The sequence below is a fragment of the Coregonus clupeaformis genome, chromosome 9 (genome assembly GCF_020615455.1).
Source record: "Coregonus clupeaformis isolate EN_2021a chromosome 9, ASM2061545v1, whole genome shotgun sequence".
Taxonomy (NCBI): domain Eukaryota; kingdom Metazoa; phylum Chordata; class Actinopteri; order Salmoniformes; family Salmonidae; genus Coregonus; species Coregonus clupeaformis.
Window position 1 is genome coordinate 14587752 of NC_059200.1, and position 15899 is coordinate 14603650.

Below are 15899 nucleotides of genomic sequence, written 5' to 3' on the forward strand. Positions count from 1 at the left end.
AGCAACAACCTCTCCCTCAACGTCAGTAAGACCAAGGAGCTGATTGGACTACAGGAAACGGGGGGGGGGGCAAGCACGCCCCCATCCACGTCGACGGGGCTGCAGTGGAGCAGGTCGAGAGCTTCAAGTTCCTCGGTGTCCAAATCACTAAGGACTTAAAAATGGTCCACACACGGCGCCTCTTCCCCACTCAGAAGGTTGAAAAGGTTTGGGCCCTCAAAAAAGTTATACAGCTGCACCTTTGAGAGCATCTCGACTGGCTGCATCACCGCCTGGTATGGCAACAGCACCGCCCTCTATCGCATGGCGCTACAGAGGTTGGTGCTGAACAGACCAGTACATCACTGCAGCCGAGCTCCCTCCCATCAGGTTGTGTGAAAATAAGGCCCAGAGAATTGTTAAGACTCCAGCCTCCCATGTCATAGACTGTTCTCTTCTTTCGCAAGCGGTGCATCAAGTCTGACACCAACAGGCTCCTGAACAGCTTCTATCCCCAAGCCATAAATAATATAATATGCCATTTAGCATTTGCTTCATAAGACTGCTAAATAGCTAACTAAATGGCTAAACAGACTGAGTTGACCATTTTTGCACTGTCTTTATGCACTGTAACGCAGGGCCCTACAGATTCACACCCCGACACACACTTACTCCATCATTCGCGCATACACACACATAATACAGTGCCTTGCAAAAGTATTCATCCCCCTTGGCGTTTTTCCTATTTTGTTGCATTACAACCTGTAATTTAAATGGGTTTTTATTTATTATTTTTTATTTGGATTTCATGTAATGGACATACACAAAATAGTCCAAATTGGTGAAGTGGAATGAAAAAAATTACTTAAACAAATTCTAAATAACTAATAACGGAAAAGTGGTGCGTGCGTAGGTATTCACAAGATCTGGTGCAACCAATTACCTTCAGAAGTCACATAATTAGTTAAATAAAGTCCACCTGTGTGCAATCTAAGTGTCACATGATCTGTCACATACACACCTGTTCTGAAAGGCCCCAGAGTCTGCAACACCACTAAGCAAGGGGCACCACCAAGCAAGCGGCACCATGAAGATCAAGGAGCTCTCCAAACAGGTCAGGGACAAAGTTGTGGAGAAGTACAGATCAGGGTTGGGTAATAAAAAAATATCTGAAAATGTGAACATCCCACGGAGCACCATCTAAAATCCATTATTAAAAAAATTGAAAGAATATGGCACCACAACAAACCTGCCAAGAGAGGGCCGTCCACCAAAACTCATGGACCAGGCAAGGAGGGCATTAATCAGAGGCAACAAAGACACCAAAGATAACCCTGAAGGAGCTGCAAAGCTCCACACATTTGGTGTTCGCCAAAAGGCAAGTGGGAGACTCCCCAAACATATGGAAGAAGGTACATCTCTGGTGAGATGAGACTAAAATTGAGCTTTTTTGCCATCAAGGAAAACGCTATGTCTGGCACAAGCTTATAGAGACCTACCCCAAGAGACTTGCAGCTGTAATTGCTGCAAAAGGTGAATAGTTATGCACGCTCAAGTTCCGTTTTTTTGTCTTATTTCTAGTTTGTTTCGCCCCAAAAAAAATATTTTGCAACTTCAAAGTGGTAGGCATGTAGTGTAAATCAAATGATACAAACATTTTCATTCCAGGTTGTAAGACAACAAAATAAGAAAAATACCAAGGGGGTGAATACTTTCGCAAGCCACTGTATGCTCGTACATTTATACTGATTCTATACACACGCACACCCACTCACATACAATCATCATACACGCTGCTGCTACTCTGTTTATCATACATCCTGAATCCTAGTCACCTTACCCCTGCACATTGTTAATATGGTATTGGAACTGACCCTGTATATAGTCACCTTACCCCTATACATATCTACCTCCATCACTCCAGTATCCCTGCACATTGTTAATATGGAACTGACCCTGTATATAGTCACCTGACCCTGTATAGTCACCTGACCCTGTATATAGATTCTTACTTTCTCATATTCTTCTTATTTCTCGTGTGTTTTTGTTCTATCTTGTTATTTGTAATACTACATTGTTATTGATTACAGCTTGCAAGAAAGGCATTTCACTGTACTTGTGCATGTGACATTAAAACTTAGCTCCATGCGTTTATCCAAGTTTGATGTATAATCTTTAGATGCCGACAGCAGTCACACCACTAGAATACATAGCTTGGTCTGTAGCCTACAAAGCCTATTCCTGCTCTTTTCCTGCAATCCATCAAACGCATTTGGTGTGTCATCATAGTGGTCTCTGATTGGTGGTCATCATTTGGTGTGTCATCATAGTGGTCTCTGATTGGTGGTCATCATTTGGTGTGTCATCATAGTGGTCTCTGACTTGTGGTCAGACTCGCTCTGGCAGAACAAACTTAAAACTTGTTTCAATGTTGATTTGAATGTCATTGAGAAAACTAATATTTTTTTACGCAAACATCCTTTCTGAAGTAATCATCTAGTTTTTCAAAAGTATCTAATCTGATTACAATATTTTAGATGGTAACATAACGGATTACAGGTTGTTTTTTTTGTAATACGTTACTCCCCAATCCTGCACACAATTTAGGAATATACTTGATACAAGTAGGCCTAGACTAGGGTTGGGCGGTCTCCAGATTTTCATATCGTCATACGGGATTGACGGTATTACCTGCTTAGTACACAAGGGGGCGCCAGAAAATGCAACAACAACAAAAAAGCCCATTGGCTGTCTATTATCAGAATGCTAACATAATTAGCACAAGTAACAGCGAATTTCCATGGAGGCTGCTAGCTAAATATGCTAACGAACGCAAACGAAAATAAACGAATTGCAAAGACAGGCAATCCAGCTCATAAAGTTATACATATATTAGGTAGAAGCTATCGAATGTTATTTTGGGTTTGGACATTTACAAGCGAAGGTGAATTAGAGGCATTGTGCAAATGAACAAAGTTTTGACACATGCAGTAATGGCTCTGTTGCTAGGGCAACGGGAGCATGCAGTAATGGCTCTCCAGCAGCATGTCTACACGCCGTGTCTGTGTGGAGTCTGGAGTCGCTAGGGCAACGGGCGGAGCAGTCTGGAGTCGCTAGGGCAACGGGCGGAGCAGTCTGGAGTCGCTAGGGCAACGGGCGGAGCAGTCTGGAGTCGCTAGGGCAACGGGCGGAGCAGTCGAGGGGGAGCAGCAGATGTGCCTCTTAATTCAGCCACTTAGTAAGTTAAACTAGAGGGTCGTGTTAACACATATTTTCACGCAGGAAAAAAATAATATATAAAAACACCTAAGAAATATCTTGCTGCGTTTCGTAAACGTTGATCTAAAATGCTTCCTATTGTCATTTATGTTCGGCATCAGACTAATTCTGTGCTTCAGTTAATAATAATAATAATAATAATAATAATAATAATAAGCCATTTAGCAGACGCTTTTATCCAAAGCGACTTACAGTCGTGTGTGCATACATTTTTGTGTATGGGTGGTCCCGGGGATCGAACCCACTACCTTGGCGTTACAAGCGCCGTGCTCTACCAGCTGAGCTACAGTTGCACTTCTGAACTCAGATGAGAATTCAGGAATGGTCGTTTTATCAGCAGACAGCTCTGACTGATGTCTAGCTACTTTTCTCCAGTACTTTTCTTGGTGTAGCCAGACTACTTTTCTCCAGTACTTTTCTTGGTGTAGCCAGACTACTTTTCTCCAGTACTTTTCTTGGTGTAGCCAGACTACTTTTCTCCAGTACTTTTCTTGGTGTAGCCAGACTACTTTTCTCCAGTACTTTTCTTGGTGTAGCCAGACTACAGTAAAATGCAAGATTAACTTTAAGCAAAACATTGGGACATGTAGCTGGCTACATTCTTTCTATGATAGGCCTAAACATTAGAAATATGATGGCCATGCATAGTTTTTGCCAAAAATACCTTGCATTTTTTCATTTTAAGCCCATTTACTCGTGTGGCTGCTAGCCAAATAGCATTGCACCTCTGTTGTCATCTGATGAAAATGAAGCTATTTTCTGACGAATGTGTTGCATTAATGTATTTTCTGTGAAGGAAAACTGTAGTTGCACGTCCCTGATCACTCTGTTGACGCAAAAAAAAACACTTGACTTTCAATATAAAACGCGACCACACAGCTGCACTCACCTTGCTCCCGTTTTCTCCTGTTGTTTCATTTACAAACCAACACCTGACTGGCTCAGCTGTTCTGGGGAACTACGTAAGCTTCATAATGTAAAATAATGTGACGGGTGAAATGAAGAACGCGATCTGCTTCATCTCCTGACGTATTGAACAAGTTAACTGCAGGTATTTACTTAAAACTATTTGCTACAAATATTAAAAACGTATTGAAAAACTTCAAAGGAATAGTTAACGGTATTGAAAAACTACCCTGTGGCTATTTCAAAATACCCCGGTATACGGTATACCGCCCAAGCCTAACCTAGCCACGAAACAATACGTGCCTTGGATTAAGTTACATACCATGTGCTGTTCAACGGCAATCCTGGAGTGACAAAGCTTTCATCCTCTCCCTCACACCGGGGACACCAGGTGACTGTAAATATCTAATTCATGCCCACCAGGACCAGATTTGAACAGCCCTGCAGCTATAGCTAAAGTGATTTCCCCCTGTGATCTTTAATAAAGCTGCTCCTACCTCTGTGGTGAGCTCAGGCATGAGGGGCTTGATCCTCTGTCTGTCTGGCTCTCTCCTGTGGCCCAGGGGCTTGTCCGGGTGGGCTGTTTTGGGAGGATCTCTCATAGGATGGGTCTTCCTGTCCTCGTAGTAATCTTCAGTCCTGTACTCGGAGGGATGCCGTCCCCGCCTGGGGTTGACAGGCTTCTTCCCGCTGGCTCCAGCCAAGGGGGCAGATCTCTTAGTGGCCTGTCTGGTGGTGGTGTGAGCCGAGGGCCGCAGACGCTTCAGCTCGTGGTTATCCCCTCGGTCGTTCTTCCTCTTAGACCCTGGAGGAGGAAAGGTCATTTTAATCTTCAATATCAAGGCCAATATGTAACCTGGGCTGTTTGGGACTGGCTTCGACACAATCAAATAAAAAAGAAGAAAGAAACAACTTGTTTTTTTAACGTGTGCACCCTTATTAAACTATCGGTTTGTGCTCGTCAACTCTACTGCAAACCGGGATGATGACAATGAGTGGATTTAGCATGAACAGACTCAGACAATATACCGTAGGCTTTTAAATCTGTCGATTCACAGAACTGTGTGGTAAAAGTACCTTTTTTCTGGTTGACGTGGTGTTCACTCTCCGGGTTGTAGAGCTCGTCATCCTGATCAGGGGCCTCGGTGAGGATGTCGTCCAGCACGCTGAGCTCTCCCTCTGGAGGACAGATTGAACCACACTTAGGCATAGTAGATTTCAACTAACACTTCCTTTACATAGTGCACCGTGTAGAGCTGGGCAGCCCAATCCTGATCCTGGAGGGCCGGTTTTCATGCTCTCTTTCTAATCAGGAACTAATTCAGACCTGGGACACCAGGTGAGTGCAATTAACTACCAGTAGAAACAAAAAGCAGAAGTGTTTCGGCCCTCCAGGACCAGGATTGGGCAGCCCTGATGTAGGAAATAGGATGCTACTTGGGACGTAACCAGCATTATCGTTTTATAATTAGCGGAATCTGTGTGTGCGCAGAACAGAGGGGATCACCTCTGGCCTAGCGAGCTGATGAAATAGTTTGGACTGGCATTGTAGCCTGTGCACGGGGCTAATCAATGGTTTGGGCCATGTACAGTATATAGATAGCCTTTGCATGGTCCATATTATCAGGTATTAGCTATTAGCAATAAACATTATCACCTTTAGACCAACTGATGCAGCAAAGTGCAAATAAATAGGCTGAAGCATGGGGTTGTCTATCTGCATTTACCCTATTGGGCTAATCATTAGCCAGATCTTAAATGTAATCTTTGAACTAGTTATTACCATATTGATTAATTTTATGTCCCCAAAAAACTTTCATAAACACTGAATATAATGTAGGCCTACCTGTTAGGGTAACTCGCCAACCGGGGTAAAATACCCCTGCCTGTACTTCTCACAGAAACCATTTCACGTCACAATTTTCCCCCCAACACTTTCCCTGGTTTCCACTACTCTTGCTCAACAAAAAATATTAATGCGAATTGTGGAGCAGTCAAAGTGTTTCACCATGCTCCTGCTAAAAACCCTGGGTTTAAAATGGCACAGTTCGCGCATATTTAGGAGTTGAGAAATAAATAAAGTAGTAATGGAAAGCTGGGATTCCCCTCATTTTAACAAAAAAAAACATTAAAACTGCTGTTTTCGCGATTGCAAGAATTGTTGTGCATTGAATGATTGTCAGAATGCATGTTTCCCTCCCTATGGCAATTATAACATGAATACTCCACGAGCTGAATATTTATCTAGCATAGAACACAACAAGCCAACTAGGTAAATAGATCAACTATTCTACTAAGTGGTTGTTAGATTTTTCTATTATTTACTCATTTTGTTTGCAGAGGAAAAGTACATGTGGAATGTTCTAGCATCTTCCGAATTCGCCTCAGCAGTAATATTTTTTCCATGTTCCATATTTTTTGTTGTTGCGTGGCGGCAATGATTTTTGCCGTGGCGCAGCACCAAAGCAAAAATGAGCGCAGCGGAAACACTGATGTGACCAATAGGGCCTGACCTATAGCCTATCATAATCTCATCAATAAATTGGTTATAACAAACTTCGAACACAGTAACGCGTGACAGCAAAATGGGTTTCGGAGGACGTGGAAAATAAACTCAAAACGGGCGAATATTTACTGGTTGCTCAGGAGGGAAAGGGAAAGTCAGGTCTGTGGAAAGACATTTGACTTAGTTGTGGAAACTACTGGAGATCAAGAAAAAGGAGGGTATATTTAAGCAAGCGTTGCGTGAATATTATGTGTGCCAAAACGTTTGTGTTAGATTACAATATAATTTTTCTGACCATTTGGAACAGTGTAAACAACAATAAATAAATAAGTGTACCAGAGAGTCTGTTCTAACGAGATTTGTATATATATATATATATATATATATATATATATAAGCCTTTATTACAGCAGACTAAAAACATATATACACTACCGGTCAAAAGTTTGGACACACCTACTCATTCAAGGGTTTTTCGTTACTTTTACTATTTTCTACATTGTAGAATAATATTGAAGACATCAAAACTATGAAATGACACATATGGAATCATGTAGTAACCAAAAAAGTGTTAAACAAATCAAAATATATTTTATATTTCAGATTCTTCAAATAGTCACCCTTTGCCTTGATGACAGCTTTGCACACGCTTGGCATTCTCTCAACCAGCTTCATGGGGTAGTCACCATTTCAATTAACAGGTGTGCCTTAAAAGTTAATTTGTGGAATTGATTTCCTTCTTAATGCGTTTGAGCCAATCAGTTGTGTTGTGACAAGGTAGGGGTGGTAAACAGAAGGTAGCCCTATTTGGTAAAAGACCAAGTCCATATTATGGCGAGAACAGCTCAAATAAGCAAGAGAAACGACAGTCAATCATTACTTTAAGACATGAAGGTCAGTCAATACGGAACATTTATAATAATAATAATAAGCCATTTAGCAGACGCTTTTATCCGAAGCGACTTACAGTCATGTGTGCATACATTTTTACGTATGGGTGGTCCCAGGGATCGAACCCACTACCCTGGCGTTACAAGCGCCATGCTCTACCAATTGAGCTACAGAGGACCACGAAAGTGGTCAAAGAACTTTGAAAGTTTCTTCGAGTGCTGTCGCAAAATCCATCAAGCGCTATGATGAAACTGGCCCTCATGAGGACCACCACAGGAAAGGAAGACCCAGAGTTACCTCTGCTGCAGAGGAAAGTTCATTAGAGTTACCAGCCTCAGAAATTGCAGCCCAAATAAATGCTTCGCAGAGTTCAAGTAACAGACACATCTCAACATCAACTGTGAGGAGAATGTGGGAATCAGGCCTTCATGGTCGAATTGCTGCCAAGAGACCACTACTAAAGGACACCAATAAGAAGAAGAGACTTGCTTGGTCCAAGAAACACGAGCAATGGACATTAGACCGGTGGAAATGTGTCCTTTGGTCAATTTTAAAACTAAAATGCTTGATTGCATTTCAAAGCATGAATGTATCATATGCTGTGTGATGGCATGAACGAATGAATGATTGATTGATACAGTAGCCTATATTTATATTGAAATCTAGGCCTAAGTATGTTACGGAACTAAGACTAAACAGGACGCGCTCTTCGGTCTACATCTTGATGGTGGTTATACAAGGCTGAGAAGATAAGAGCCCATCAATCTACTCACTGAGCTTATTTATTTCAGAGAAAGTGATTTACAAATGTAAAACATTCAATAGAGAACATACTAGCAATATGCAGGCTACTGTTGATAGTGAGCAAAATACACTTTAGCATTCGTCTTGGCTAGCCTACTGTAGCCATGTGGACATCTCTTTTGGAATGTTTGTGCATCCCAATCAGCCACTCGAAACGGTCTTGAGTGGCAACAAATCTGCCCAATTAGCTGATTCGCTTTCCGTACACCCACTCCTTTCCACACGCCTACTCGCCCATAGTCCGGTCGCCATATTGGGCTGCAGCTACCCACACCAGAGATACTTTTGAAGAGAGCAGCTTCTTCGACTCACACCCTGACTATTAGAATGGATTGCGTGATCATTTTCTTAGCAACCGCGTGACGCTGCATAACAACGTGAACACGATTGGTCAACAGTCTGCTGGGCGGAGCGTTATACGTTTCTCCAGTAATTTCCCGCTGGGATTCTTATCTCTTCCTTTTCTAATTTATTTGCCCATACTTGACTGAAACCGGCCATTTGGCTTTCCTCTCCTCACCATATTTAGTGGGGAGTGGAAATTCCAAACGAATGCTTTAGATTTATACATCAGGGTATAACATCTGGCATCTTGTTCTATCTGTATGAAGATGGGCGGAAACTGCTTGTAGGCGATGTCATGATGACTTTGGCTACCTAAACTCATGCTGGTCGTCTCGCGCCGAACTGCGCATGCGCAGGCAGTCAAATCAAAGGCACTCCTTAGATATAAAGTTATTTTTGACAAAATGTACAGTTCGTCACTTTCACGAGGTTGGAATAATAACACTTTCAACTCCTTAAGACACTGACTCGAATCTAGGTTGTGCCTTTACATTTCGAGAAAATTAACCACTAAGGAATAATTTTTAACTTTCACTAAAACCCTAAACCCCGGCCTGGTCGAGAAGGGTGCAATTGAGGCCTGCAATTCGGGGCATTCCTGCATCTGCAGGAACCCCTCTTTATACTTGTATTGGTCAATCTTTAAGCTAGTACAGGCGGGAGGCGTTCCACTACAGTAGGTGGCTTTAATGCACAATAACGTTGGACACCAGCTGCCGATAAACCCCACAGAAGAAGGAGCGGGGGCGAAAACAGTAGCAAGTCGTACACGGATAGACAGTGTCCATCGTCCTTGCCTGTCAGGCACTGTTTTCCAGCAGACACTGTGCTGGCTAACTAACACACGGTGTCGCTAACAAGTTAGCTAGCACATGGTGTCCCCCCAGCTTCCCGCCTGCCTTTGCCCCCGGTTCTGTTAACAACAGTGAGGGGACGTTCATGCAGGAACCAATGGGGTGTATATAGATTTTAGTCATTTAGTAGACACTCATCCAGAGCGATTTACAGTAATGAGTACATACATTTTCATTATTTTTCTCACGGGAACCAATGGGATACTCGGGGGGGGAGCGGGGGGGTGTTCATGAAGGAACCAATAGGATAGTCGAGGGGTCACCCCGAATTGCGGACTGTAGATGCACACTATTGGCCTGCTCTGCTTGGCCAGCGTTCCCGGAAGTCTCGCGTCTCGGGTTTAGAAACTGTGGTGCTGTTATCTTTGCTAGTTAGCTTTAACATTAACACTAGTATTTAGTAAACAAACGAGTATGATAACTCGTTATCTAGCTATCAAGACGTGGTAACGTTAACCCGGCTGTGTGTAAATTAATATTAGCATCACTGACTGGCCATTCTAAAAGCCAGTTGTGAGAAACTGGACTAGCTAGCATCGTTGACAAAGGAATAGGGCCACAATGGTTAGTAAGCTAGCTAACGTTAGCAAGACAGCCAGAGATGTGTATATAATGACGAGATGCTCATGTCTACACCCAAACAATGGGAATCGTCCCAAAGTCGGGAAGGATGGCGACAAACTTAGGTCCAAAATAAGCCCATAGAAACGCATGGGGGTTATTTTGGCGAGTGAAACCTCTCGCTTCGCCTCTTCCTCTCTGAGACAGCTTGTTGCGTCGCTAACCACTGCGATGAACGCTACGTTACGTACCTTTCTCGTCTCGTCTGTCGACCGCCATCTTCCGCCCCTTTCCTCTAACCTTTAGAGGACTCGTTTTGTCTCCTCTCACGGTTACCCGATATCTAACTAGCTACTTATTTAGCAAAAATGTGTTAAATTGATGCCCCCCCCCCCTCTCAATGTTTACTGGAAGTGGGTCTCATCGTAGCTGCTGAAATGGCGCCTGAACTGCGACCCTCCTTTTTCTTCGTGTTAATTTCCGGCACTCTAGACTGTGTGTTGCATATTGCTGCCTTTCGCAGGTCGGAGTGCAGATTGCACATTTCTAACAAAAAAGGGGAAACATTTCAATTGCACCACCATCTAACCCTACACCTATACACATCCCACTACGTTGGCCCTAAACGATGGAACCCCTTCTCTCAAAACTCCCTGTAGATCTTCTGCACTAATATTTCTCTGCTGCTGCAACTACCACATTTATCTTTTGTGATTTCTGCTCCATCAGTGCAGTGCAGTTGATCATCGTGGCTATAAACGCAAAAAAAAATTCAACCTTACTAAAACGGCTATAAACGCAAAAAATTCAACCTTACTAAAACTCATCCTCTCAGGATCTCTCTCTTCAGGCCTACTCACTGGGGGGCTCCCAGTCGAATCCCTCACCCTTGGGCTATCCTCTACTCCTTACTGCCTCAGCATATGAAATCTTCTTCCCCACACGAACTCTGGCAATCTCAACTTGTCTCTCTCTTACAGGGCGCTTCGGATCCTCAGCTGCATGGGCGCCCCCCACAGTTTACACACAGTGCTTTTTTAACCCCGACTTCACACTCCCTTTGACTCTGCCCTACAACACACGTTCCACATCATGGGATCCCTCTTCTACATACTGCTGCCACATGTCAAAATCCTTGGCACCTATAGCACCGTAGCGGGTTCCGAACGAACACCCTCACCAAATAGATAATTTACCCTAGCCTGACCTTATCAGGTAGAAACTCCATATCAAAGCTCAACAAGACAGACAGTGTATCCTCCATCTCACCATTTCCACCGGGTCTGCGTCTCACCAAACGACGGGCGTCACAAACACCAGGAATACACTTTCTCATCTTATCCACCTCTATACTCAACGCCACCCCACTGATCAGTCCTTTGAGCGGCGCCCTGCTCCGGAGAGCAAAGCACGACACAGGTTGAGCCCAGAAACGCGATGCGGAGTGCCCGCTGCCTCTGGGTGAAGGATTTTTTTATTTTATTTTTGTGCGAAGGATGGGTGAAGGATGCACAAAATAGCAACACAATTCCACTTCCCGAGACTTTGACAGATGTAACAGTTCTTTATTTTCAACTCACTATTATTCAAGTCACAAGCAAGTCTCAAGTCACAAGGTCCGAATCCCAAGTAGAACGGGTCAAGTCTCGAGTCAAGTCGAAGTCGTGAATCTAAGAGTGAGTCGAGTCACAATTCTTTCAAGTGTCAAGTCAAGTAAAAAATAAATATATTCATGCAATGACTTGTTCAACTACATATCTTTGTCTATTTATTGAGGCTACCAGACACACCTTTTCATTGTTTTGTTTACAACACATTTTAATTATGTTATTGTAAAATAGGGACTTTTTAGCAGTCGTAAAGGCATGAAATCAGCAGAAGGCAAGGTAGCTGCTTTTAGCAACGTATGTGTATTTACATACACTAACGTTGCTCCCAATTGTATTAGGTTACACAAAAACAGTCCGCAGGAAGCCAGAAGTTAAATACAATTCTATTTCAACTTACTGTGCTAGTGAGCAGGATGGTTGGTCATTATGACGGGGGGAATTTGTGACTAATTAACTAAAGGATCGTATTATTAAACGCCCACACCAGCGGAAATCCAAATTTTTCCTCTGAAAGACGATGCCCGGAGCTTACCCGTGATGTTGCACAAAGATTTAAGTCAATACGTCATCCTTAAAGTATGATATACAGTGGGGGAAAAAAGTATTTAGTCAGCCACCAATTGTGCAAGTTCTCCCATTTAAAAAGATGAGAGAGGCCTGTAATTTTCATCATAGGTACACATCAACTATGACAGACAAAAGGAGATTTTTTTTTCTCCAGAAAATCACATTGTAGGATTTTTTATGAATTTATTTGCAAATTATGGTGGAAAATAAGTATTTGGTCAATAACAAAAGTTTCTCAATACTTTGTTATATACCCTTTGTTGGCAATGACACAGGTCAAACGTTTTCTTTAAGTCTTCACAAGGTTATCACACACTGTTGCTGGTATTTTGGCCCATTCCTCCATGCAGATCTCCTCTAGAGCAGTGATGTTTTGGGGCTGTCGCTGGGCAACACAGACTTTCAACTCCCTCCAAAGATTTTCTATGGGGTTGAGATCTGGAGACTGGCTAGGCCACTCCAGGACCTTGAAATGCTTCTTACGAAGCCACTCCTTCGTTGCCCGGGCGGTGTGTTTGGGATCATTGTCATGCTGAAAGACCCAGCCATGTTTCATCTTCAATGCCCTTGCTGATGGAAGGAGGTTTTCACTCAAAATCTCACGATACATGGCCCCATTCATTCTTTCCTTTATACGGATCAGTCGTCCTGGTCCCTTTGCAGAAAAATAGCCCCAAAGCATGATGTTTCCACCCCCATGCTTCACAGTAGGTATGGTGTTCTTTGTATGCAACTCAGCATTCTTTGTCCTCCAAACACGATGAGTTGAGTTTTTACCAAAAAGTTCTATTTTGGTTTCATCTGACCATATGACATTCTCCCAATCCTCTTCTGGATCATCCAAATGCACTCTAGCAAACTTCAGACGGGCCTGGACATGTACTGGCCTAAGCAGGGGGACACGTCTGGCACTGCAGGATTTGAGTCCCTGGCGGCGTAGTGTGTTACTGATGGTAGGCTTTGTTACTTTGGTCCCAGCTCTCTGCAGGTCATTCACTAGGTCCCCCCGTGTGGTTCTGGGATTTTTGCTCACCGTTCTTGTGATCATTTTGACCCCACGGGGTGAGATCTTGCGTGGAGCCCCAGATCGAGGGAGATTATCAGTGGTCTTGTATGTCTTCCATTTCCTAATAATTGCTCCCACAGTTGATTTCTTTAAACCAAGCTGCTTACCTATTGCAGATTCAGTCTTCCCAGCCTGGTGCAGGTCTACAATTTTGTTTCTGGTGTCCTTTGACAGCTCTTTGGTCTTGGCCATAGTGGAGTTTGGAGTGTGACTGTTTGAGCCAGAAATCTTGCTTGTTTGTAGGTGACCAAATACTTATTTTCCACCATAATTTGCAAATAAAATCATTAAAAATCCTACAATGTGATTTTCTGGATTTTTTTTCCTCAATTTGTCTGTCATAGTTGACGTGTACCTATGATGAAAATTACAGGCCTCTCTCATCTTTTTAAGTGGGAGAACTTGCACAATTGGTGGCTGACTAAATACTTTTTTCCCCCACTGTATTTGGGCTTGAACAGGGATATCCGAAGTTAAACTTCAGATTTTTCCGGTTTATGCCTTGTGTTTCATGATAAAATGACATACATGTATTTCTGACTATACGCTATGCATGGCTTTAGTTCATTTGGAACCACCTACAAAACATTTACATGTGCGGCCTCATTACTTCCTGTTTACAACCTGGTGCTATGGCTTACTGCTGTCTGTAGTGATGGGAAACCAAGGCTTTCGAAAGCCTTTGGGGCTTTTACCAAATTGTGACGAAAAATGTTTCATTACTCTGAGCTTTTAACCAGTGGTGTGTATTCATGGATGCCAAGGGAAGCATCCCAAAAAAATAAAATACATTATCTTTCGTCTCTGTGTTTCCAAATGTTCCTTCAATTGGCAAGAGGCTGAATGTCTCTAACCGGAGAAAGCATTCGAGGGAGCGAAACAGCGCCACTCTGTAAGTGTAGTCCATTATCTGACTGTCTCTGTAAGTGTAGTCCATTATCTGACTGTCTCTGTAAGTGTAGTCCATTATCTGACTGTCTCTGTAAGTGTAGTCCATTATCTGATGCTGTCTCTGTAAGTGTAGTCCATTATCTGACTGTCTCTGTAAGTGTAGTCCATTATCTGACTGTCTCTGTAAGTGTAGTCCATTATCTGACTGTCTCTGTAAGTGTAGTCCATTATCTGACTGTCTCTGTAAGTGTAGTCCATTATCTGACTGTCTCTGTAAGTGTAGTCCATTATCTGATGCTGTCTGGTCAAAAAGAGTATGATATTGTTGCCGCCCCTAGCATTGAATGCAAGGAAAGCCAGCGAGCATTTGGCCTCCCTTGATAAATGTTTTGATAAAATAATAGCCAATCAGCGTTGAGCTAAACTGAGTGAGCTAAACTGTAAATGGTCCTGGCGCACCAAAAAAAAAGTGTCAAGGGAAGCCAGTTTGGATCTGGCTTCACACCAATCACATCACATCAAAAGCAAAACATCTTTGACAGAAAAAACTTGAATTGTTGCATCTCGTTGTGTCATTGTCCTCCGGTGGCTAGCCAAAATTGTCCCTTTCCTAAATTAGCCATGGATGGAGATGGGGATTTGGACTTTTTAGACAACATATGCCTAATAAAATACTTCAAATGGTAGGCTAACCGCATCTTGCTCTCTTTCTGTGTGTGGTGACTTAAAGAAGAGTCAAGTTAAGGCTGAATTCATCTGAGCTAACATCTATCTGAATTTATGTCGGTGTCCATTTTGAAAGTGCTGAACGAAGGCCTTCCTCGTCGCAGCTCGTTGGCTCGCACTTCATTATACTCAGAGCTTAGTGTTAACGATATAAGAACACACATTATGAATTTACTGAACATTCATGTAATAATGTTTGTGTATGGTTCAAAAGTCAAAACTCATGTTGGCGTTCGTTATTATTGAAGGACAATGCGGTTCTTATTGACTTACACAAATCCACAAGGAGTCAGTAGAAACCACATTTGTTTAAGCAAGTCAGCCATATCAGCTATGGGTTTTAAAAAGTCAGTAAATGAGGCTGAATGAACTGTTTCGCTGCCAGACAAGGCTCCGCTGATAGCCAGGTGTAGTGGTGGTAAGGATTCACTCCATGGTGCTGAAAGGAAAGCTCTGCTGTTGGGACAGCTTTATGGAGGCCCTAACAGTTTGTGGTCACCGTTTGTCACCGTTATAGTGCAATTAATGTATTGTTTAGTATTGTGTTGTGTAGTGGCTTTTGCTGGCATGCATCTAAAATACTTTTTTTTTTTGCCCCACCAAGATTTACATGCTAAAATCGCCACTGCAACGACAGATGATCAAAATCAATTCGCTAGGGATATTAGATCCAACGTGGATCCAGGCACGACTGTCTTCTCTGGCGTATCGAACGAGACACCTAAATATTCTGGACATTCCTCGCAAACACCTTTTTTTTTCCAGCACTTGGGTTGTTGTTGCATCCCATGCCCTATCACAACAGCTGTTCATCACTTGACTGTCATTCTGAAAATTCCTTCCTGGATCAGATGATTATGATGATGTGTGAAAATATCATTGAGTAACTAATCAGCTGGACACCAAATGCACAT

At 42.8% G+C, this 15899-nt stretch overlaps 1 protein-coding gene across 1 annotated transcript in view; it reads right to left on the reverse strand.

The window, feature by feature from the left end:
- LOC121573360 (YTH domain-containing protein 1-like) overlaps positions 1–10671 on the reverse strand; it is a 55341-nt gene extending 44670 nt beyond the window's left edge. Inside the window, exons 1-3 of the mRNA XM_041885267.2 lie at positions 10377–10671; positions 5242–5343; positions 4662–4969 (exon numbers count right to left, since the gene is read on the reverse strand). Of these exons, the coding sequence (XP_041741201.2) occupies positions 4662–4969; positions 5242–5343; positions 10377–10404 (438 nt within the window). The 5' untranslated portion in view covers positions 10405–10671. The remainder of the gene's footprint in view (positions 1–4661; positions 4970–5241; positions 5344–10376) is intronic.
- Positions 10672–15899: the final 5228 nt, after the last annotated feature.